Consider the following 25814-nt stretch of genomic DNA (forward strand, 5'->3'; position numbering starts at 1 on the left):
CTGGCAACAATCTGACCTGATACTTTCTTAGACCTCCCGACGCGTGTCCAGCCCGGACACAGTATGCTGGATGTCCGTCTTCTAAATGAAGCTGTAATTTCTTGACCACAGTCCCCTAAGGATTTAGCTAAATTAAGAAACGCGTCGGGACTGATGTGATTTATTTGGACTTTGCAAAGGCATTTGATACTGTACCACACAATAGCCTTATATTAAAACTCCAGAAGCAAGGACTAGGGGAAACTATATGCAACTGGGTAAGGAATTGGCTAAAAGATAGGAAAGAAAGAGTAGTCATAAATGGTACATTCTCTAAATGGGCTATAGTCAGCAGTGGGGTGCCGCAGGGATCTGTGCTAGGACAGATTCTTTTTTTAATCTCTTTATTAATGACCTTGTGGATGGGATTGATAGTATAGTGTCAGTCTTTGCTGATGACACCAAACTATGTAGGATATTAAAAACTGACCTTGATAGTACAATCTTACAAAAAGATCTGGATAAGATGTCAGAATGGGCAGATACTTGGCAAATAAGATTTAATGTTGATAAATGTAAAGTAATGCACCTAGGACGGAGTAATCCTATAGCTGCATATACATTAAATGGAAGTAAACTCGGGACTACAGAACAGGAGAAGGACTTGGGTATTCTTATTACAAATAAGCTGAGCAGCAGCACTCAATGTCAGGCAGCAGCTGCTAAAGCAAACAAGATTTTAGGGTGTATAAAAAGAGAGATTAGATCCCGTGATCCCAATGTATTGTTACCCCTCTATAAATCACTTGTAAGGCCACATCTGGAATATGAGAACCAGTTTTGGGCTCCACATTTTAAAAATGACATTCAGTAGTTAGAGGCAGTTCAAAGGCAGGCAACTAGACTATTACAAGGAATGGAAGGCCTCCCATATGATGAGAGGTTGATAAAGTTAGATATGTTTAGCTTAGACAAAAGACGTCTCAGAGGAGATCTCATTTATATGTATAAATACATGTGTGGTCAATATAAAGGACTGGCACATGAATTATTTCTTCCAAAGACAATACTAAGGACCAGGGGGCACTCACTGCGAGTGGAAGAAAAGCGATTCCGACAGCTAAATAGGAAATGGTTCTTTACAGTTAGAGCAGTCAGACTGTGGAATACACTACCACAAGAAGTAGTAATGGCAGATACTATAACAGCTTTTAAAAAAGGGCTGGGTGATTTCCTCACTACACACAACTTTGTTGGTTATAAATGACTTGGTGACCAAATGTAGAATTGGTGGAGGAGGGTTGAACTAGATGGACCTAGGTCTTTTTTTCAACCTAAGTAACTATGTAACTATAAGCCCCTCAAGGAATTTATCTAGATATGTGGTAAGCACGCAGGTGCTTCTCAGAGTTTTATAATGTTTTATAAGGTGGAGCTGAGAAAATGAATGTTTTTCTCACAAAAGTGTTTAGCCCCAAATTTTGCATTTTCACAAGGATAAAAGGAGAAAATGCACCATACAATTTGTTGTGCAATTTCTCCTGAGTATGCAGATACCCTATAGGACGTGGAAAACTACTGTTTGGGCGCACGGCAAGGATGGAGCACTATTTGAATTTTAGAGCTGGAATTAATACTGGACGCCATGTTGCCTTTGGAGTGCCCCTGATGTGCCTAAACCAGGGGTCTCAAACTCGGCTGGGTGTATGGGCCGCACCGAGGAAAAAAATAATTTGGGGGGCTGCATTCTTTGCAGGACAAAGTGACATTTTTATTGGTACCATATATTTTTTTTTACACACCTTTGGATAACTGATTTTCAACATTTTTCACTTGTTTATTATAACAAATGTGCACAATCTTTGGTTAAATCTAAAAAAAAAAAATTTGATGTTAAAAAAAAGTCATGCCTTATTTTGTTGTTTTTTTTTTACATTTTATCCCTTTCTTGTAACTAATAGTGTTACAATTATCACTATATAGAAATTTTGGCCAACATCTTTTAGTAATGTTCCCTATCCTATAGTAATGTGCCCACCTTGTCCCCATCCTATAGTAATGACCCCAGCCTTGTCCCTATTCTATAGTAATGTCCCCATCCAATAGTATTATGCCCATCCTTGTAATGTCCCCATCTTTTAGTAATGTCCCCATCCTATAGTCATGTGCCCACCTTGTCCCCATCCTATAGTCATGTGCCTACCTTGTCCCCCATCCTATAGTCATGTGCCCACCTTGTCCCCATCCTATAGACATGTCTCCATCCTATAGACATGTGCCCACCTTGTCCCCATCCTATAGTCATGTGCCCACCTTGTCCCCATGCTATAGTCATGTGCCCACCTTGTCCCCATCCTATAGACATGTGCCCACCTTGTCCCCATGCTATAGTCATGTGCCCACCTTGTCCCCATGGTATAGTCATGTGCCCACCTTGTCCCTATTCTATAGTAATGTCCCCATCCTGTAGTAATGGGTGGTGGTGGCAGTGGCGGCGGGTGAAAGGTGATAATTTACCGATCGTTCTCGGCTTCCACCCACAGATTCCTGAGTGAAGCTGCGGGGGCGGTCTCTGGCCCCAGATCCACAGTGATTGGACAGATCGGTCACAAGACCGGTCTCTCCAATCAGAGCTGGGGGCGGGTGAAACTGAGGTCACCCAGCTCCAGCCAATGATCGGTGCTACAGCTGCACTGATCATGGCTGGATTTCAATGTTACAGCCATTTTCAATGGCTGGAACATTACAGTGGCTGTGATTGGTTGACGAACGCCACACAGCCAATCACAGCCTCGTAGGTCCGGGGAGGAGACACCACCCCTCCTGAGGCTCCCTCCTCCCCGAATCTAAGGTATTTGCTATTTGCAATGCAAACAGCGATCGCAGCCACCGGGACTGCGATTTCACCATGACGTACTGGGTATGTCATGGATCCTTAAGTACCAGGGAGCCATGATGTACCCAGTACGTCATAGGTCACTAAGGGGTTAATGTGCAGTCCTTCACATACACAAAAAATAAAAAAACACCATTCTTCTCACCTGTCCTGCGTTCCCTCGGCTCCTCATCTCTGCTTCTCGCTGTCTGCAGGCCGTGCCCGGGGACTATCGCGGCCGGTGCAGGGGCCGCAGCCCCTGGCAGCGATTTATGTCAGATCAGATGGTTGTTTTGCCGGCGCTGCGCGCGCACAGTCCTTACCTCTGAGAACGCAGCACCTGCAAAACACTCATCTAACAAAGTGCAGACAGTGGCTGCGGCCCCTGCACCGGCCGCGATAGTGACCAGGGAAACGGGCCTGGGGGCCGCACGAAGCAGCCTGACGGGCCGCGTGTTTGAGACCCCTGGCCTAAACAGTGGAAACCCAACAAGAGACACCATCTTGGAAACTAGACCCCTCACTAAATTTATCTAGATACCGTATATGGTACCTTAAATTCTGTAGGCACCTAGAGTTCGTAATGTTGAGCTGTAAAATAAGAAGAAAAATTTTTACCCACCAAAATGTTGTTTAAGCACTATATTTTGCATTTTCACAAGGGTAACCGGAGAAAACGCACCATCCAATTTAATGTGCACGTTCTCCTGAGAACATCAATATCCCATATGTGGTGGAAAATTACTGTTTGTGTGAATGGCAAAGCTCGCAAGCAAAGGAGCGCTATTAGAATTTTGGCGACTATTTAACAGCAGAATCCAATCACACACACGTGAACCTATTCTAGAAACTACACCTCTCAAGGAGTTCATCTCCGGGTGTTGTGAGTAATATTAACCTTTAGGTGACTCACAGAATTGAATTCCTGGGATAACCTCTTAAAGTAGAAGAAATACCATAAACAGCCAAATTCCCTTTCTTAGTTTAGTATACTATGGGAAGTTAAACTGCAACTTGCTGAAATAAGCAGAAATAACGAAAAGAAGGGAATTTTGTTTACTTACCGTAAATTCCTTTTCTTCTAGCTCTAATTGGGAGACCCAGACAATTGGGTGTATAGGCTATGCCTCCGGAGGCCGCACAAAGTATTACACTTAAAAGTGTTAAGCCCCTCCCCTTCTGCCTATACACCCCCCGTGCTCCCACGGGCTCCTCAGTTTTGGTGCAAAAGCAAGAAGGAGGAAAAGATTATAAACTGGTGTAAAGTATATTCAATCCGAAGGAATATCGGAGAACTGAAACCAAACAACATGAACAACATGTGTACACAAAAAAACAGGGGCGGGTGCTGGGTCTCCCAATTAGAGCTAGAAGAAAAGGAATTTACGGTAAGTAAACAAAATTCCCTTCTTCTTTGTCGCTCTATTGGGAGACCCAGACAATTGGGATGTCCAAAAGCAATCCCTGGGTGGGTAAAATAATACCTCGTAATAGAGCCGTAAAACGGCCTCTTCCTACAGGTGGGCAACCGCCGCCTGAAGGACTCGTCTACCTAGGCTGGCATCCGCCGAAGCATAGGTATGCACCTGATAGTGTTTCGTGAAAGTGTGCAGGCTCGACCAGGTAGCCGCCTGACACACCTGCTGACCCGTAGCCTGGTGCCTCAAAGCCCAGGACGCGCCCCCGGCTCTGGTAGAATGGGCCTAGAGCCCTGAGGGAACCGGCAGCCCGGTAAGCTTCGAGAATTGGTTCCTTGATCCACCGGGCCAGGGTTGATTTGGAAGCCTGTGACCCTTTACGCTGGCCAGCGACAAGGACAAAGAGTGCATCCGAGCGGCGCAGGGGCGCCGTACGAGAAATGTAGAGCCTGAGTGCTCTCACCAGATCTAACCAGTGCAAATCCTTTTCACATTGGTGAACTGGATGAGGACAAAAAGAGGGTAAGGAGATATCCTGATTGAGATGAAAGGGGGGTACCCCCCTTGGGAGAAATTCCAGAACCGGACGCAGAACCACCTTGTCCTGGTGAACCCCAGGAAAGGGGCTTTGCACGACAACATTGCTAGCTCAGACACTCTCCGAAGTGAAGTGACTGCTACTAGGAAAATCACTTTCTGCGAAAGGCGTGAGAAAGAAATATCCCTTATTGGATCGAATGGTGGTTTCTGAAGAACCATCAGCACCCCGTTCAGATCCCAGGGTTCTAACGGCCGCTTGTAAGGATGAACGATGTGACAACCCCCTGCAGGAACGTGCATACCTGTGGAAGTCTGGCTAGGCGCTACTGGAAAAAACACAGAGAGCGCTGAGACTTGTCCCTTAAGGGAGCCGAGCGACAAACCCTTTTCCAGTCCAGATTGAAGGAAGGACAGAAAAATGGGCAAGGCAAAAGGCCAGGGAGAAAAACCCCGAGCAGAGCACCACGACAGGAAATTTTTCCACGTCCTGTGGTAGATCTTGGCGGACGTTGGTTTCCTAACCTGTCTCATAGTGGCAATGACCTCTTGAGATAATCCTGAAGACGCTAGATCTAGGACTCAATGGCCACAGTGTCAGGTTGAGGGCCGCAGAATTCAAATGGAAAAACGGCCCTTGAGACAGCAAGTCTGGTCGGACTGGTAGTGCCCACGTTTGGCCTACCGTGAGATGCCACAGATCCGGGTACCACGACCTCCTCGGCCAGTCTGGAGTGACGAGGATGGCGCGGCGGCAGTCGGCCCTGATCGTGCGTAACACTCTGGGCAACAGTGCCAGCGGAGGAAACACATAAGGGAGTTGAAACTGCAACCAATTCCGAACTAAGGCGTCTGCCGCCATAGCTCTGTGATCGTGAGAGCGTGCCATGAATGCCATGACCTTGTTGTTGTGCCGGGACGCCATTAGGTCGACGTCCGGCCTCCCTCAGCGGCAACAGATCTCCTGAAACACGCCCGGGTGAAGAGACCATTCCCCTGCGTCCATGCCCTGGCGACTGAGAAAGTCTGCTTCCCAGTTTTCGACGCCCGGGATGTGAACTGCGGAGATGGTGGAGGCCGTGGCTTCCACCCACATCAAAATCCGCCGGACTTCCTGGAAGGCTTGCCGACTGCGTGTTCCGCCTTGGTGGTTGATGTAAGCCACCACTGTGGAGTTGTCCGACTGAATTCGGATCTGCTTGCCTTCCAGCCACTGCTGGAACACTTTTTAGGGCAAGATACACTGCCCTGATCTTCAGAACATTGATCTGAAGCGAGGACTCTTGCTGAGTCCACGTACCCTGAGCCCTGTGGTGGAGAAAGACTGCTCCCCACCCTGACAGACTCGCGTCCGTCGTGACCACCTCCCAGGATGGGGGTAGGAAGGATTTCCCATGCGATAATGAAGTGGGAAGAAAGCCACCCCCTAAGGGAAGCTTTGGTTGCCTGAGAGAGGGAGACGTTCCTGTCGAGGGACGTCGGTTTCCTGTCCTATTTGCGTAGGATGTCCCAATGAAGAGGACGCAGGTGAAACTGCGCGAAAGGAACTGCCTCCATTGCTGCCACCATCTTCCCCAGGAAGTGCATGAGGCCCTTCAAGGGGTGTGCTTGACCTTGAAGGAGAGATTGCACCCCTTTCTGTAGTGAACGCTTGTTGATCAGCGGAAGCTTCACTATCGCCGATAGGGTATGAAACTCCATGCCAAGATATGTCAGCGATTGGGCTGGTGTCAGATTTGACTTTGGAAAATTGATGATCCACCCGAAACTCTGGAGAGCCCCCAGAGAAGCGTCGGGGCTGTGTTGGCATGCCTCTTGAGAGGGTGCCTTGATCAGCAGATCGTCCAAGTAAGGGATCACCGAGTGACCCTGAGAGTGGAGGACCGCAACTACTGTAGCCCTGACCTTGGTGAAAACCCGTGGGGCTGTAGCCAGGCCGAACTGCAGTGCCACGAACTGCAGGTGTTCGTCTCCTATGGTGAAGCGCAAGAAGCGTTGGTGCTCTGGAGCCACCGGTACGTGGAGAAAAGCATCTTTGATATCGATCGATGCAAGGAAATCTTCTGGGGACATTGAGTCGATGACGGAGCGGAGGGTTTCCATCTGGAACCGTCTGGTCTATACGTGTTTGTTGAGCAGTTACGGGTCCAGGACAGGACGGAAAGACCCGTCCTTCTTTGTAACCACAAACAGGTTGGAGAAAAACCCGTGACCCTGTTGCTGAAGAGGAACAGGGACCACCACTCCTTCTGCCCTCAGGGTGCCCAGCGCCTGCAGAAGAGCCTCGGCTCGCTCGGGAGGCGGGGATAACCTGAAGAATCGAGTCGGGGGACGAGAGGCGAACTCTAACTTGTAACCGTGAGACAGAATGTCTCTCGCCCAACGGTCTTTTACCCTTGGCAGCCAGGAGTCGCAAAGGCGGGAAAGCCTGCCACCAACCGAGGATGCGGATTGAGACCGAAAGCCATCAAGAAGCCGCTTTGGTAGCGGCACCTCCGGTGGTCTTTTTGACTTAGACCGCCATGAATCGGAGAGCCCTTGATCCATTCAGAGGCCTTTTGGACGAGGAGAATTGGGACCTGCCCGCGCCCCGAAAGAACCGAAACCTCGACTGCCCCATCCTCTGTTGGGGTATGTTCGGTTTGGGCTGGGGTAAAGATGTATCCTTTCCCTTGTATTGTTTGATGATTTCATCCAAACGTTCGCCAAACAGTCGGTCGCCAGAAATTGGCAAACTGGTTAAACGCTTTTTTGGAAGCAGAATCTGCCTTCCAGTTCCGTAGCCACAAGGCCCTGCAGAGTACCACCGAATTGGCGGAGGCAACCGCCATACGGCTCGCAGAGTCCAGGACAGCATTAATAGCGTAAGACGCAAATGCCGACGTCTGTGTGGCTGCGTCAATTTGCGCTTGACCTGCTGAGATAGCTTGTAGCACCCATACGGCTGCAAATGCTGGTGTAAAAGAAGCGCTGATAGCTTCATAGATGGATTTCAACCAGAGCTCCATCTGCCTGTGAGTGGCATCTTTGATTGATAGACGCTATAAGATCGTTCACTATGGCGTCCCCGTCAGGCGTATCAAGATTGAGAGCGGCCTCAGGATCAGAATCCTGATCAGCTGTCTCCGCTTCATCATCCAGGGATTCCCCCCGCTGAGACCCTGACCAATATGAAGATGTCGAGGGAATTTCCCAGCGAGCTCGCTTAGACGGTCAGGGGCTGGGGTCTGTATCAGAGACCTCACTCTGGGATCTATGAGACACCCCGGGGAGACCTCTGGTCCAACTGAGGTGGGCCAGGGAGCAATGATTCAACAGTGCCCCTGTGCTGAGATACCGGTCTGGATTGCTCAGTGGATCCTGCCGGCAGAGGGGTTGTACATGCGGCGCAGGCAGCATAGTAAGCCTGTGGTTTGGCGCTCCTGCCTTTTATGAGCGCCATGCTGTTGACTTCCCTGAGCAACACAATATATATACAGAATCAACTGTGCACCATACAGTGTAAAGCATATCTTATAAACATATGATTTAAAATTACACTCCTGCACAAATGTGGCTAGCACCACAGATGCTGCATACCCCCCGCATAAAGCGGTTGTGAGGCCACCAGGGTCCCTGCCTGGGTCTGTCAGAATTTGTCCCCCTCTGCAGCATTCAAGGAGCTGACAGGAATGGCTGCCGGCTTCTGAGGAGAGGACAGGGCTGTGGGCGGGAGGAAGAAAGACTAGGCCGCAAAAGCCGGGGACTCGAGTAATAAACGCGGCCGCCGTAAAAGCGCGGCCGCGCGGAAGTCCCCGGCGCACTACAAGTCCCAGCCGCGCCTCAGTGTCAAAACATGGCGGCGGCGGTCAGCGCGGTAGTGTCCCTACATAAACACACTCAGCGATGCTGAGCGTGTAATGGCACGGCTGCCGGCGTCCTGAGAGAGGAGGAAGCCGTGGGCGTGACCCTTAGAAAGAGCGGGAACTGGTGCCTCACAGTGCAGTGAGGGGAGTGGAGTATGCAAAGCATGCTCCAGCCCTCACTGCAGCTCGTCTGTAAAGCGTCCCGCCCTTCCCCTGCCTGTCAGGGCTGTGGGCGGGAGGAGGAAACACTAGGCCGTACAAGCCGGGGACTCAAGTAATGAGCGCGGCTGCCATAAAAGCGCGGCCGCGCGGAAGTCCCCGGCGCACTACAAGTCCCAGCCGCGCCTCAGTGTTAAAAACATGGCGGCGGCGGTAGTACGGTAGTCCCCCTACATAAACACACTCAGCGACGCTGAGTGTGTAATGGCACATTAACCGGGCCAGCGCCGCGGTCCCCGGTGCACTAGCACACCCAGCAATGCTGGAGTGTTTCTGTGCGCGGTCCCCACAGGGACACAGAGTACCTTCAAGTAGCAGGGCCGTGTCCCTGAACGATACCCGGCTCCTATCCAGCAGAGTCTTAGGAGCTGTGGATGGAGCACGGTCTCAGTGCCTGGAGACCGGTAAGATCCCACTTCACCCAGAGCCCTGAGGGGGATGGGGAAGGAAAGCAGCATGTGGGCTCCAGCCTCCGTACCCGCAATGGATACCTCAACCTTACAACACCGCCGACAAGAGTGGGGTGAGAAGGGAGCATGCTGGGGGCCCTATATGGGCCCACTTTTCTTCCATCCGACATGGTCAGCAGCTGCTGCTGACCCATCTATGGAGCTGTGCGTGCGTGTCTGACCTCCTTCGCACAAAGCAAAAAACTGAGGAGCCCGTGGGAGCACGGGGGGTGTATAGGCAGAAGGGGAGGGGCTTAACACTTTTAAGTGTAATACTTTGTGCGGCCTCCGGAGGCATAGCCTATACACCCAATTGTCTGGGTCTCCCAATAGAGCGACAAAGAAACTTACAATATGGCTTTATTAAACAGATAATAAAAGGCTCAAGATTTTCCCCACCCCCAATGCAGATGTGATCACAAATCATATTTACAGCCCCATCGTAACACAGGAGCTAAACCTATGACCTCTCTGGCAATGGGTGGAGGTGGGTGTATATTATGTGCATATATTTCTTAAACCGTGTTTATAATAGTCAAACATTTGAAGTAAAAAGTGTATATACAGCAGTATTTCTATAGAAACAGCCTAACCAGTTATTAAAGTCATGGATTCAGCCCTCTAAAGACTTTCCTATACTGTTAAAATGAGTTTTCGGCTGGTTGCAGACAGATGTTGAATGAAGTTTATGAAAAGACTGCCACAGCTAGAATTTAGTAGTTTCAATGCAAATGTTATATTACTTTTGACATTTTCTACTGAAAACATCCTTAAGGAGTAACGTAACATGTGGTTAAAACGTGTTTATAGTTAAGTGTTAAACAGCAAAGGTCCAGGTCAATTCTCCCATCAATCACTCAAGGGACAAAAGGCCCTCCATTTATCCTGAAGAGTAAGCATCACAGTGTATGGACCCTAATAAACACTTACTTTGCTCTACTTTTGCTCTAGGAGAAGGCTGAGTGATTTGGAAAATGCCATTTACCTGCAGGTCTAGACGTAACCTGTAAATAAACTCTGTATAAATCTTATTAGGCTGGTGTAAAGGAAGCACAGCCACATTGTGAAAATAAAGTTACATTCTCCGTACAGTCAGGGCGGTGCAGGGAGCACAGTCTCTGATCACTATATATTCAACTTGTGTAATCCCTCACCTACACACTGGTTGATAGCTTGCTTTGCGTACGTACGTACACATGCACACACTCACATGCTGCCAATCAATATACCAGGGAGGGATAACAGCTAAGTTCACAATATAGTGAGCGATGACTGGAAGGGAGAGCATAACTTCATTTTCTCCCTGTAGCCGCTGCTCCTGTAAGCATGGAAGACATTAATTAAATGCCATTTACCTGTAGATTTCCACTAGAACTGTAGGTAGATTAGTAATCTCAAGATGTGGACATCAGAGGTCAACAATTCCATCTATAATATGTTAGACTTTAGAAAGTCTCTAAACTAATTTACAGCATAGCAAACCCATAAGAGCAGTATTACCAGATTGGTCATTAAGATTCGGCTGTTCTGATCGTGCCCCGTGTAATACGTGCCCACAGCTATGATCTGAAAGACGCTCATCAGGGCAGGCAGTTTATACACAGCAGTGCACAGAAATCCATGAGGGTTTAAAGGTCTCTCCTGACATTTCACATATTCAAAAGAAATAAAATACAAAAAATAAAAAGTTTCCAACTATACATGACACTTCTGCTCTATTCCACTTATGCGGTTCTCAGTCATCCCATTGTCACTGTGGTTTGTAGCAATTGCCACTGTGGTCGTGTGATGTGACAACAATTAGTATTGTGATGACCCTAAGGATATTGTGAGCACTCTATAGAGATCATGTCATCAAAGGGATTGCAGACAGCCTTATTAGAGTCACAAGAGTCTTAGGCCATGTGCCCACGCGAAAAAGTAACTGCGGATTTTGCTGCAGAAAACCCAAGAATTTTCTAGATTTTCCAGATAAATCTGTGGGTTTACGCAAGTACAGACACTCCCCATGTTATCCTATGGGATTTGGGGAGTGCTGTACCAATGCTGCGGTATTTGCGGCTGCGGATTTCCCATAGCCGCCTGTAACTGCATGTCCATTATTCATGCGGAAATATCTGCGAAATTCCTGCCTTTCCACTATGGAGATAGAGGGCGGGACTTCCACAGGAATTGCGCACGAAATCCACAGTTTCCCGCAACAATTCCGCACCAATGGATAGCTGCAGATTCCAAGGAGTTGCTGTGTGAACCTGCGGAAATACCTGCAGAATAGTCCGCAGGTACGATCTCCCGTGGGCACATGGCCTTAGGGTGCGTGCTCACGATTGTTCAGTGCTTTGGTCACAGCATGCTTCAGCTGCATCTAAAACACTGCGCTGTACAGTCCAAGCACAGTGGATGGGATTTCTTGGTAATGGTAACCCTTAAGACTACGATGATAACAGAAGGGAGCAAATATCAGAAAAAGTACATTAAAGTTAACTATTTTTTTGCATCAGGTGCACTGAAGATTGTAATAAAGTTTATTATTGCAATATTTTAATACAAAACGTAAGCAGCAACATTTTGGTCAATTTTTATTTTTTTTGCAAGAGAGTCCATATTAAAACCTAGTTATAATGTCAGAAATTTAATAAATGAAAAACACTTATTTACTCTTGTCTAATCTAGGGTGCAAAACATCTTTTTGCGTTTTACCAATTTATTTATGATGTATTTTTTACATTAATTTTCTTTCCCAGAGAGAATCTTATCAAGGATAGAGATCCCACTACAAACACTATCAACCTGGGACAAAGCAATTCTATTATTGCATTGATGTAAATCTAAGGTACAGCTGGGGCAATATTGCAATTATTGAGCCCCACACTGGACATTTTGCACACAGACAGTCTCGGGTGAGCCCAGCCATTGCCTAACACACTTCATTGTATACAGAAGGTTGACAGTCTAAGTATATATAGTAAAATACTCTAATGTGCAATACAAAACGCAGAGTAATAATCCTTGCCAACGACGGGGCTATGTAGGATAGTGAAAACCAGACAAATATAGATTTTTATTTAAAAGGAAAAAAAAAGAATAAAATATTTCTTAACTTATCAACTTATTCTATATTTATATGTACAGATATATCTTTATTAATTTTCTGTGTAAAGAATATATTTCAGTGTTGAAAATCCCAATTCATAGTCTTATGTGCACATCATGTAAGATGTGGCCTCCACCTTAAGTCTTCCAACTCTAAGAGAAGGTATAGAGCGAGGAAAGAAAACTATGAATATGAGATGCAAAAGGAAAGTTGTAAAGTGCTCATGTCTTTGCAGTCTGATCTCTTTTACCAACTTTCTACGGGCACTTTAATGACAGTAACTGAAGTTATGAACTTCTAGTACTAGAATCCATGTTCGGTTACTACCCCTACAGTAATAAATATCAATACCCCCTAATACTGGAGTCATTTATTGATTCCTGCCATGAAGGTCTCTAGAGAGGGAGGGCTGGCCAAGAAGAGGGAACTGAGAATTAGGGAGCAGACTTGAAAAGACCGTGTTCCTGGAAGAATAGGAGAAATAACATGCCATCCTAGTTTGTCTTCTTGTCATCTATAGGTGCATATGGAGGAGGCCGCTCCTAAAAAGAAAAAATAAAAATAGTATTGATTTTCAGAAAATCACAATATAAAGGGATCATCTACAGCAGTGCTCCCCAACTCCATGCTCCAAGTGCCAACAACCGTGCATGTTGTCTGGATTTCCTTATTATAGCACAGATCATTGAACTATCAGCTGGGCAATATTAAGGAAATCCCGAAAGATGATCTGTTGGTGGCTCTTGAGGACTGGAGTTTGGGGGTGGGGGACGACAAAACAGACACCAACAGCATAATTGATAAACTAAGAGAGAAATGTATACTAAGTCAGTGAGGGTCTATCACGTTGTGGAGACCTCAGATGTGGCCCCATGATTGAATCCAAAAGGTCCCACATAACAGTTTGCCTCAGGCAGGCAGATATAGAATCAGCTTTGTGACTACTTGCAATTATTATTATTATTATTATAGCGCCATTTATTCCATGGCGCTTTACATGTGAAAGGGGTATACATAATAGGGACACGTACAATAATCATAAACAATACAAGGCAGAGACAGGTACAGGAGGAGAGAGGTCCCTGCCCGCAAGGGCTCACAGTCTACAAGGAATGGGTGAGGATACAGTAGGTGAGGGTAGAGTTGGTCGTGCGGCACTATATCAGACAGAGGGTTACAGTAGGTTGTAGGAAGAGGTGGTATTCAGGTTCCTTTTAATGCTAGTCAAGGTATGCGAGAGTCTGATATGTTGTGGCAGGGCATTCCAGAGTATGGGGGAGGCACGCGAGAAATCTTGGATGCGATGGTGAGAAGAGCAGATGAGAGGGGAGTAGCGAAAGCGGATCTTGTGAGGATTGAAGGTTACATGCAGGTAAGTACCGGGAGACTAGGTCACAGATGTAGGGAGGAGACAGGTTGTGGATGTCTTTGAAGGTCATGGTTAGGGTTTGGAACTGGAGTCGCTGGACAATGGGAAGCCAGTGAAGGGACTGGCAGAGAGGAGCGGTCGGGAAATCGGGGGACAGGTGGATTAGTCGGGCAGCATAGCTTAAAATAGATTGTAGGGGTGAGAGACTGTTAGAAGGGAGGCCACAGAGCAGGAGGTTGCAGTAATCCAGGCGGGAAATAATAAGGGCATGCACAAGGGTTTTTGCAGCTTCTTGGGAAAGGAATGTACGGATCCGGAAAATATTTTTGAGTTGGAGGCGACAGGAGATGGAGAGCTTGGATGTGTGGCTTGAAAAAGAGATCAGAGTCTAGAGTTACTCCCAGGCAGCGAGCACGTGGGATCGGGGAAAGTGATTGACAATATATGGATATTGACAATGATGGATATGTCAGGTGGGGGGGGTTGAGTGAGTAGGAGGAAAGATGATGAATTCTGCTTTGTCCATGAGGGCGAGATGAGGAAGTGGTGTGAGAGTGGGAGACGCTGAAAGTTCGGTCGGTTAAGTATGAGGAGATCCAGGATAGGGCCAAGTCTGTGATGCCCAGAGATGAATTTGTAGTAGAAGGAAATGGTCTACTGTGTCAAAGGCAGGTCCAGGAGGAGGAGGACAGTAATGTCGCTTGGCTTTGGCGGTTAGTAGGTCATTAGTGACTTTAGTTAGGGCAGTTTCAGTGGAACGATGCGGTCGGAAGCCAGATTGTAAACAGTCAAAGAGGGACCAGGAAGGTAGGTGTGAGGACAGTTAAAGATGGACATGCTCTTCCAGTAGTTTTGAGGCATAGAGGAGAAGGGATATGGGGCAATAGTTTGACACAGAGGAAGAGTCAAGGGAGGGCTTTTTGAGGATGGGTGTAATGGAGGCATGTTTGAAGCATGAAGGCAATACACCAATTGTTAGTGATAGGTTGAAGAGATGGGTTAGGGTTGGGATGAAGACTGTGGCGAGATTGGGGATGAGGTCGGATGGGAGTGAATCAAGTGGGCAGGTTGTGAGATGTGATCTCGAGAGAATCAAAAGATGATCTCTCATGGTGGAGAAGCTGGATTTACAGGAAGAAGGCTGAGTAGTTGTGAGGAGGGGCCAAAGCTTGCTCTGATGTTGTCAATCTTCTTCTTGAAGAAAGAGGCAAAGTCTTCAGCTGAGATGAAAAAAGAGGGAGGTGGTGCTCGTGGACGGAGGAGAGAGTTGAAAGTATTGAATAGCTGTTTAGGGTTGTGAGATACATAGGATATGAGACATGAGAAGTAGGTTTGTTCTGCAGTAGTGAGTGCAGACTTGAAAGTGGTGAGGGCCCTGTTTGTATGTGACGAAGTGCTCGACGGAATGAGACCTCTTCCATCTACGCTCAGCGATTCTGGAAGCCCATTTCAATTCTTTAGTCTGACTTGTGGTGCCAGGGTTGCCTGTTGATTGTGCAGGGTTTGGTGTGTGTGAGGGGGGCAGCTGATTCGAGAGCTGCAGAGATGGTGGTGTTGTATAAAGTGGCAGCAGCATCTGTATCGTGTAAAGAAGCAATGTCTGCAAGAGGGAGAACAGACTGAGAAAGTGCATGTAAATCAAGGTGATTCATATTTCTGCGAGGGTGTGAACATTTGTAGAGGGGGGATTGCGTACTTGGAGAAGAGAGGGAAGAGAATGTGAGTAGGTTATGGCCAGACAGGAGGAGAGGTGAGTTAGAGAGGTTAGATGGGGAACAGAGGCGAGTGAAGATGAGGTCCAGTGTGGCCATCTTTGTGAGTAGCTGCAGAAGACCATTGGTTGAGGCAACAGGAGGAAGTAAGTGTTAGAAGTTTAGAGACAGATGAGTAGGAAGTGTCAATGGGGATGTTAAAGTCACCCATGATGATGGTGGGGATGTCGGTGGAAAGGAAATGAAGTAGCCAGGTGGGGAAGCGGTCAAAAAAGGCGGTCGCTGGCCCTGGAGGGCAGTAAATGCTAGCCGGTTGGAGGGAAAGTAGATCTGGACAGAGTGCACCTCAAAAAAAAAAAAAAAAAGGGAGAGTAACAGAGGGTTGCAGTGGAATTGGTGTAAAGGAGCATTGGTCGGACAGGAGTAAACCAACTCCTTCACCATGCTTGATAAGGTGTGTCATGGTGTCATCTGAAACTGGTAGATCTACATTGTTTTTTATGGATTTTTGTACATGACATTAGATGTCTGAATTTTATTTTAACCTTTGCATTTTGTAGAGAAATAAAAATATTTCTCCACACCACAGAGCTTGAATTTTGCCTTGTTTGCTGTCAAAAGGGTAAAACCAAATAATAATAATAATAATAATTTTATTCATTTATATAGCACTATTAATTCCATAGCGCTTTACACATATTGGCACATATATGTTATCAATTCATGGGTGTGTGGTACGCTTTGAAACAATCCTTAAAGCGAACATGTCAGGTGCAATATGCACCCAGAACGACGATCAGTTCTGGGTGTATAATACTAATCCCTGTATCTAGTAGCATACATAAAGAGATCTTTAGAAAAGGTATTTCTAAGGCTATGTGCGCACTAGAAAAAGTTGTTTTGTTTTTTTTTTTTTAAACACAGGTGCGCTAATCCTTGAGAGTGAAGGATTAGCGCACGTGTTAAAAAACGCACCGAAAAATGCATGCGTTTTTAACACGTTTTGGTGCGTTTTTTTGCAGGTTGGTCCCTGCGTTTTTTAATCCTTTAACAGCAATAAATAATATAGATAATAGACGGACAGATAGACGGACAGATGAATAGATAATGGATAGTTAGATAGATTGATAGATGGATAGACAGATAAATAGATAATGGACAGATTGATAGATCAATAGATAGAGTCCCTGTGAGTACACACTGCAGTTCTCACGAGCAGTAATGTGTTCACATTACCGACCGTGAGAAATGACCTGTAGTTACCCCGCAGCATCGCTCACTGAGCGAGGCTGCATTGAGTATGTGTCAAACGCGGCTGGATGCAAGCGTCGTGGGACCTCGGTGGATTACGCCGGAGGGGTGGGTATGGGTGTGTGTGTGTGTGTGTGTGTGTGTGTGTATATGTGTGTGTGTGTGTATGTGTATGTATGTATGTATATATATATGTGTGTGTATGTATATATATGGGTGTGTGTGTATGTATATATATGGGTGTGTGTGTATATATTATATATATATATATATATATATATATATATATATATATATATATATATATATATATATATATATATATGTGTGTGTGTGTGTGTGTGTGTGTGTGTGTGTGTGTGTGTGTGTGTGTGTGTGTGTGTGTGTGTGTGTGTGTGTGTGTGTGTGTGTGTGTGTGTGTGTGTGTTGGGGAGGAGGAGGGAGGGTTAATAAAGTGGTAAAAGAGGGGGCTTTTCTGTTACTTTATTTAAAATAAGGGATTTTTCGGTGTATGTGTCTATTCACTTTACTTACAGGTTAATCATGGAAGCGGATTCCTGATTGCTGCGATGCGGTGGCAATCAGGAAGAGCCGGTAACACACCGAGACTGTCGCACAGTGGATGCGACATTCTGGGTGCAGCGGCGGGCTGATATTCTTGGCTGCGGGAGTGTGTGGGGGGGCACATAAACCTTGGCTCTCGCCCTCCCCGGCCTGAGAATACCAGGCAGCCGCTGTGTGTTTACCTTGGCTGGACGATAAAAAATACGGCGGAGCCCATGTTTTTTTATGTTTGATATGTACGTTTGATTTCTATGTGCATTCTATATGTGTCTGTGAGTGTGATATGTGTGTGTTTACTCTCTGCTCCGCTTCCTCTCCCTGTCATAATGACATCACTTCCCTGCAAAACACAGGTCAGTGATGAACATTCGGTCCCAAAAAACGTGAACGTGGGAATAACGCAGGAAAACGCAATGAAACGCACACAACTTGCTACCTGTTTTATTCCCTGCTCTATTTCATGATTACATTACAGTCAATGGAGTGAATAACGCAGTTAGCTGCAGAAAAGAAGTGACATGCTCATTCTTTTTCTCAAGAAAATCTACCGAAAGAATTGTCTTGAGAAAAAAAACGCAGTGTGCGCACAGCTAATTTTTTTCCCATAGGTTTTGCTGGGGAATATCTGCAGAAAGGTTAAAACCATTTTCTCAAGACATTTCTGCAGCAAAAATGCACAAAAAACACGGGTAAAAATGCGGTGTGCGCACAGGGCCTAAAGATTCTGTATGATATGCTAATGAGCGCACGACCTAGTCGCAAAGGAGTTAGTTCCTGCGCTCATTCCACTCTCTTAGCATGTTAGCACACCCACAGGGACGTGCTAATATGCTATTCAATGCCCATTGCCCCGGCACTTCCGGTCATGCGCATTAGACCTCTTTGAAGTTGGGACACATACACGCTGCTTCATAGCGCGCATGACCGAAAGTGCGGGGCATTCTGATCATGCGCACTGACTCCCTAAACCCGGCGTTCTGAATCGTGACAACAGATTCTCTTTAAAGCATGGCCACGTTTCACAATGGTATATTGTGTCCCTTTGTATCCCCCTTTTGGAGTATACTCTAAGAACTCTAATGCACTTTTTCTACTGTCTTCCCTTCTGAATAGTTTGGGGAACATCCCTGGGAAAATATTGCCCAGGAACAAAACCGGCACCATCAGTTTCTACTAAGTACTGGGAGACTCATTTTCCTGACTGCCAAACACTAGGGCCGTGGTGACTGCCTCCTGAAACTGCAGGAAGTCCTCTGTATTGCCTGTCCATCGAAACAGCGCAAAAGCAGTGTACCGTGCGCCATTTGTACAATGTGCACAGCCAGCTCTTTGTATCATACGTTTCCTTCTTGCAAGGCACTGTATGGTTTCAGAACTGATCTGAGAGATCTATACCTCCCCATGAACTTATAATGAAAGATATAATATGGCTTTGGGACTTCTGTTGTGGTACCTCAGACACTTACAAGGTAGCCTAATTAGCGGTTCGGGGAGGCCTCTGATTTTTTTCACACAGTGCCACGTGTAACAGTACCTCTAGTAAGAAGGGAATTTTGTTTACTTACCGTAAATTCCTTTTCTTCTAGCTCCAATTGGGAGACCCAGACAATTGGGTGTATAGCTACTGCCTCCGGAGGACACACAAAGTATTACACTTAAAAGTGTAAAGCCCCTCCCCTCTGCTATACACCCTCCCGTGCATCACGGGCTCCTCAGTTTTGGGTGCAAAAGCAGGAAGGAGGAAACTTATAAATTGGTCTAAGGTAAATTCAATCCGAAGGATGTTCGGAGAACTGAAACCATAACCAAGAACAACAGCCCGAAGGGAACAGGGGCGGGTGCTGGGTCTCCCAATTGGAGCTAGAAGAAAAGGAATTTACGGTAAGTAAACAAAATTCCCTTCTTTGTCGCTCCATTGGGAGACCCAGACAATTGGGACGTCCAAAAGCAGTCCCTGGGTGGGTAAAAGAATACCTCGGTAAAAGAGCCGTAAAACGGCTCCTTCCTACAGGTGGACAACCGCCGCCTGAAGGACTCGCCTACCTAAGCTGGCATCTGCCGAAGCGTAGGTATGCACTAGATAGTCCTTCGTGAAAGTGTGCAGACTCGACCAGGTAGTCGCCTGACACACCTGCTGAGCCGTAGCCTGGTGCAGCAATGCCCAGGACGCACCCCCGGCTCTGGCAGAATGGGCCTCCAGCCCTGAAGGGACCGGAAGCCCAGCAGAACGGTAGGCTTCAAGAATTGGTTCCTTGATCCACTGAGCCAAGTTGACTTGTAAGCCTGCGACCCTTTACGCTGGCCAGCGACAAGGACAAAGAGCGCATCCGAGCGGCGCAGGGGCGCCGTACGAGAAATGTAGAGTCTGAGTGCTCTCACCAGACCTAACAAGTGCAAATCCTTTTCACATCGGTGAACTGGATGAGGACAAAAAAGAAGGTAAGAAGATATCCTGATTGAGATGAAAAGAGGATACCACCTTCGGGAGAAATTCCGGAACCGGACGCAGAACCACCTTGTCCTGGTGAAACACCAGGAAGGGGGGCTTTGCATGACAGTGCTGCTATGTCAGACACTCTGCGGAGTGACGTGACTGCCACTAGGAAGACCACCTTCTGCGAAAAGCGTGAAAGAGAAATATCCCTCATTGGCTCAAAGGGTGGTTCCTGAAGAGCCGGTATCACCCTGTTCCGATCCCAGGGTTCTAGCCGACGCTTGCAAGGAGGGACTATGTGGCAAACCCCCTGCAGGAACGTGAGTGCCTGAGGAAGCCTGGCTAGACGCTTTTGAAAAAACAGAAAGCGCCGAAATTTGTCCCTTAAGGGAATCGAGAGACCACCCCTTTTCCATTCCGGATTGAAGGAAGGACAGAAAAGTGGGCAAGGCGAATGGCCAGAGTAAAACCCTGATCAGAGCACCAGGATAAGAAGATCTTCCACGTCTTGTGGTAGATCTTGCGTTGGTTTCCTGGCCTGTCTCATAGTGGTAATGACCTCTTGAGATAACCCTGAAGACGCTAGGATCCAGGACTCAAAGGCTACGCAGTCAGGTTGAGGGCCGCAGAATTCAGATGGAAAAACGGCCCTTGAGATAGCAAGTCTGGCCGGCCTGGTAGTGTCCACGGTTGGCCTACCGTGAGATGCCACAGATCCGGGTACCACGACCTCCTCGGCCAGTCTGGAGTGACGAGGATGGCGCGGCGGCAGTCGGATCTGATCTTGCGTAACACTCTGGGCAGCATCGCCAGAGGAGGAATACGTAAGGCAGTGGAAACTGCGACCAATCTGGTCTTGAGAACGTGCCATGAATGCCGGGACCTTGTTGTTGTGCCGGGACGCCAATAGGTCGACGTTCGGCTTCACCCAGCGGCAACAAATCTCTTGAAACACGACCGGGTGAAGAGACCATTCCCCTGCGTCCATGCCCGGCGACTGAGAAAGACTGCTTCCCAGTTTTCTACGCCCGGGATGTGAACTGCGGAGATGGTGGAGGCTGTGGCTTCCACCCACAGCAAAATCCGCCGGACTTCCTGGAAGGCTTACCGACTGCTTGTGCCGCCTTGGTGGTTGATGTATGCCACCGCCGTGGCGATGTCCAACTGAAATCGGATCTGCCTGCATTCCAGCCATGGCTGGAACGCTTTTAGGGCTAGATACACTGCCCTCACCTCCGGAACATTGATCTGGAGGGAGGACTCTGTTGAGTCCATGTACCCTGAGCCCTGTGGCGGGGGAAGACTCCCTGACAGACTCGCGTCAGCCGTGACCACAGCCCAGGATGGGGGCAGGAAGGATTTTTCCTTCGATAAGAAGTGAGAAGAAGCCACCACTGAAGGGATGCCTTGGCTGCCCGAGAAGGAGCAACATTCCTGTCGAGGGACGTCGATTTGCTGTCCCATTTGCGGAGAAAGTCCCATTGAAGTGGGCGCAGATGAATCTGCGCAAACTGAGCTGCCTCCATTGTTGCCACCAACTTCTCTAGGAAGTGTATGAGGCGCCTCAAAGGGTGTGACTGGGCTCGAAGGCGCGATTGCACCCCTGTCTGTAGTGAACGCTGTATGTCCAGCGGAAGCTTCACTATCGCTGAGAGAGTATGAAACTCCATGCTGAGATATGTCAGTTGCATCGGCTCGCTCGGGGGACGGAGATGCTCTGAAGCAACTAGTCGGAGGACGAGAACTGAGCTCTATCCTGTGACCGTAAGACAGAATGTCTCCTACATCGGTCTTGGACACGTGGGGATCACTCCCCTGACCTGGACCGCCATACAGAAAAGGTTCTCTGTGCACGGCGGAGGATGAAAATACCACCGCCTGAGACGTCAAGACGCTAAATGCGGAGCAGACCGCATTAATCTGAGACAGAGCAGCAGAGATAGCCTGGAGTGCCCGCCCCTGCAAAGGCTGGGGCAACGGACGCGCCTATGGGTTCCTAGATGGATCTCATTAGGAGTTCTATCTGTCTGTCCGTGGCATTCTTGAGCGTGGACCCGTCAGCCACTGCTACTACTGATCTAGCCGCCAGTCAAGAGACTGGAGGGCACCTTATGACACTGAGCCCAAACCTTAACGTCAGAGGGGAAGGGACAACGTGTGTTATAAGGCGTTCAGTAAAACGCTTGTCCGGGAAGGTGTGCTTCTGTACAGTATCTGTGAAGCCTTTAGAGCCACGTCCGGACAGAGTCCTGGGTTGCGACCTCCGTCCCATCCTCTAGAGGGTCCTCAAGCTGAGACCCTTGAAGAAGTCGGGGAAGATTCCAAGCAAGGCTGCTTAGCCGGACTGGGACTGCGGTTCGTGCTGGAGTACCCCACGTCATAACTAGAGGCCACCCCAGGAACACGCTTCGTCGCAGACCGATAGAGGCCTGGGGCGATCCCGCAGTGCCCGGGGCCTGTGTAAGGGGCCGGTCTGGACTGCAAACTCCTAGTCTCTTAGCCGACCATTTGTCCATAGCCTGAGACATGGATAGTGAAAATGACTCAGAGTTTCTCAGCAAAAGCTGCAACTCTGTCCCTGCCGCCTGGACAGGTAACGCCGGCGGAGTTCAACCAGTGCCCCCGGCTCCGGCTGAGCGAGTGCCACATGGCCCGAGCAATGTTCACAGCAATCAATACATATGTACAGCCGAACTGTGAAACTGCATACAAACATATATATCCATATATACATTTCATCACTCTAGGGGGCCCAGCATCAAGAAGAAGCCCCCTGGCGTACCGACCCTGAAGCAGTATGTGCTGCTTAAAACATGGCTGTCGGCGTATACAGTGGAGGGGGGAGCCGTGGGCGTAACCCCAAAAGTGCGGGAATCTGGTGCCCTGAGTGAAAACGTGAGGGGGGCGGAGGACAGCCAAGTGTGCTCCAGCCCTCACTGTTAGCCTCCGACTGACCGTCCCGCCCTTCCCCCTGACTGGCAGGGCCGGGGCGGGAGTTTAAGGCGCTAGGCCGCAAAAGCCGGGAGCTAAAGTTAAACACCGCGGCCGGCCGGCAGGCGCGGTCGGCGCGGTAGTACCGTATCAACCCAGCAGTCACTGCCCAATCTGCCAAGGTGCACCATGCACCGTCCCCAAGGGGACACTGAGTACCTCTGCGCCGCAGAGTGCTTAGTGAGGGTGATGGAGGACAGCGAAGTGTGCTCCGGCCCTCACTGTCGGCGTCAGCCCGACTGTCCCGCCCTTCCCCCTGACTGGCAGGTCCGGGGGCGGGAGTTTAAGGCACTAGGCCGCGAAAGCCGGGTGCTAAAGTTAAACACCGCGGCCGGCCGGCAGGCGCGGTCGGCGCGGTAGTACCGTACCAACCCAGCAGTCACTGCCCAATCTGCCAAGGTGCTCCCTGCACCGTCCCCACGGGGACACTGAGTACCTCTGCGCCGCAGAGTGCATAGTGAGGGTGATGGAGGACAGCGAAGTGTGCTCCAGCTCTCACTGTCGGCGTTAGACCGACCGTCCCGCCCTTCCCCCTGACTGGCAGGGCCGTGGGCGGGAGTGAAAAGGCACTAGGCCGCAAAAGCCGGGGACTAAAGTTATAAACCGCGGCCGGCAGGCAGGCGCAGTCGGCGCGGTAGTCCCGGCGTCATACGGATCATCTCGGGCACTGCAGCGTCTGAGGCCAAGGTGCTCTATGCACCGTCCCCAAGGGGACACAGAGTACCTGTAGATGCAGGGCCCTGTCCCTGATGATACTCCGTCTCCGTCCGGCAGAATCCCACAGGGGCTGCGGATGGAGGCCGGTGCCAGTGCCTGGATGACCGGATAGGATCCCACTTCGCCCAGAGCCCATAAGGGATGGGGAAGGAAAACAGCATGTGGCTCCTGCCTGTGTACCCGCAATGGGTACCACAACATTAACAACACCGCCGACTCAGTGGGGTGAGAAGGGAGCATGCTGGGGGCCCTGTTATGGGCCCTCTTTTCTTCCATCCGATCTAGTCAGCAGCTCCTGCTGACCAAATTGTGGAGCTTGCGTGGATGTGTGCCTCCTTCGCACAAAGCATAAAAACTGAGGAGCCCGTGATGCACGGGAGGGTGTATAGCAGAGGGGAGGGGCTTTACGCTTTTAAGTGTAATACTTTGTGTGTCCTCCGGAGGCAGTAGCTATACACCCAATTGTCTGGGTCTCCCAATAGAGCGACAAAGAAAAAAGGTCTTGACAAGTGAGATGCAGGTGTAACAGTTATCTACATAGAGGTGATAACCTTGATCCAGAAGTGGGTGCACCAATTCCCACACTCGCCCCAAGAACAGGGCAGCTTTCAATGGGGGGTCAAGTCGGGTGTCCTTCCCTTATTAACTCAATCTGTGGGTGTCACCTGAGGTACTCTAGCACAGTTTCCAGAGTTTAATTCTGTACCTTTCCCTCATACTGGTCAAGTATTGTTAGAACTGTAGCCTCCCTTTGAAATGAACCTGAGATTCACCTATCCAGATGTACGTTTGGGGGATGGATGCTCAGAAAATTTTCTGCTGAAGTGTTCAACTAAACAAATTTTATATAGGATGATCAAAGTGGAGATCGTCTCAGTGAGGACACTGTGCAAATGATCACTATAAAAGGAAAAACATTTTTGGATTGCTTCAAATTGTGTCCTTGTCACGGCCATGCGGAATACCACTATGCTGTACAATAGATCAGTACTGCAGTATCGCTGAAGCTCTGGTTTTTTCACTACGTCCATATGCAGCACAATGCCCCAAAATGTCCTTTCTACTACATTGACAGACGTCCATCTGGCAAATGACTACGTGGGATTTGGGGTGAAAAATTGATGTTCATATAAACTTGTCTGGGCCCTCCAAGACTTGAAATCTTTACACTTACCCATTTTACATCAGCTTCATGAACAGCATATTACTTTGCTGCCAAATATAACTCATTCCTTGACAGATATCACAAGAGAATCTACGTTAATCATTTCAAAAGGTCAGGGGTGTAAACATTAAAGAGGATGTTCACTACTTCTACACTGATGGCTCACTTTAGGATAGGGCATCAATGTCTGATCGGCTAGGGTTTGACACCAAGCACCCCCACCAATCAGCTGCTCTCGGTGGCAGCACCCAGAAATGCTCAGCTCCGAATCTGCTCTGTCTTCTGATAGTGGCAGCGGCCGGGTAATGCACATGCGTCTCCTATTGATCTGAAGAAGGTGGATGTGCAGTACCCGGTAGCAGCCACTATCAAAAGATGGAGCACCTCTGGCTGCATGATGCCACCGCCAGGAACGAAAACAGCTGATTGGTGGAGGTGTCAAAACCTGGCCGAACAAACATTGGTGAGCTATCCTAAGGGGTACTTTGCACACTACGACATCGCAAACCGATGGTAGTCCCCGCCCCTGTCGCAGCTGCGATATCTTGTGATAATTTTCGCTACGGCAGCTTCACATGCACTTACCTGCCCTGCGACGTCGCTCTGGCGGCGAACCGCCTCCTTCCTAAGGGGGCGGGTCGTGCGGCGTCACACGGCAGGCGGCCAATAGAAGCAGGGGGGCGGAGATGAGCGGGACGTAAACATCCCGCCCACCTCCTTCCTTCCTCATTGCAGCCGGGACGCAGGTAAGGCGATGTTCCTCGCTCCTGCGGCTTCTTACACAGCGATGTGTGCTGCCGCAGGAACGAGGAACAACATCGTAACATCGGTCCTTCCGAAATTATGGAAATGACCGACGCTACACCGATCATACGATTTGCGCTCGTTAATCGTAGTAAAAAGGATTCACATACTCCGATGTCGACAGCGACGCCGGATGTCCGTCACTTTCTATTTGACCCCACCGACATCGCACCTGCGATGTCGCAGTGTGCAAAGTACCCCTAAGGGTAGCCCATCAATGTAAAAGTAGTGGACAACCTCTAATGCTTAAAGATAAAAAAAAAAAAAAAAAAGCGATTCCCAGGACCCTGGTCCATTAGTAAGGTTGAGTCTGCTCACCACCTAGCATTCCTGGCTATTCTTTTCATTAGCTAGGTTGCCGCAACGTCACGGCAAAATGATGACGTCACAT

The 25814-nt window shown here is 48.5% G+C and overlaps 1 protein-coding gene across 1 annotated transcript in view; it reads right to left on the reverse strand.

Moving 5' to 3' along the window:
• Positions 1–9665: 9665 nt before the first annotated feature.
• The window catches only part of WBP2NL (WBP2 N-terminal like), a 42239-nt gene continuing 26090 nt past the window's right edge, over positions 9666–25814 (reverse strand). The window contains exon 8 of the mRNA XM_075321893.1: positions 9666–12958. Coding sequence (XP_075178008.1) covers positions 12911–12958 — 48 coding nt within the window. The 3' untranslated portion in view covers positions 9666–12910. The remainder of the gene's footprint in view (positions 12959–25814) is intronic.

This window comes from Anomaloglossus baeobatrachus, chromosome 8 (assembly GCF_048569485.1).
Source record: "Anomaloglossus baeobatrachus isolate aAnoBae1 chromosome 8, aAnoBae1.hap1, whole genome shotgun sequence".
Lineage (NCBI taxonomy): Eukaryota > Metazoa > Chordata > Amphibia > Anura > Aromobatidae > Anomaloglossus > Anomaloglossus baeobatrachus.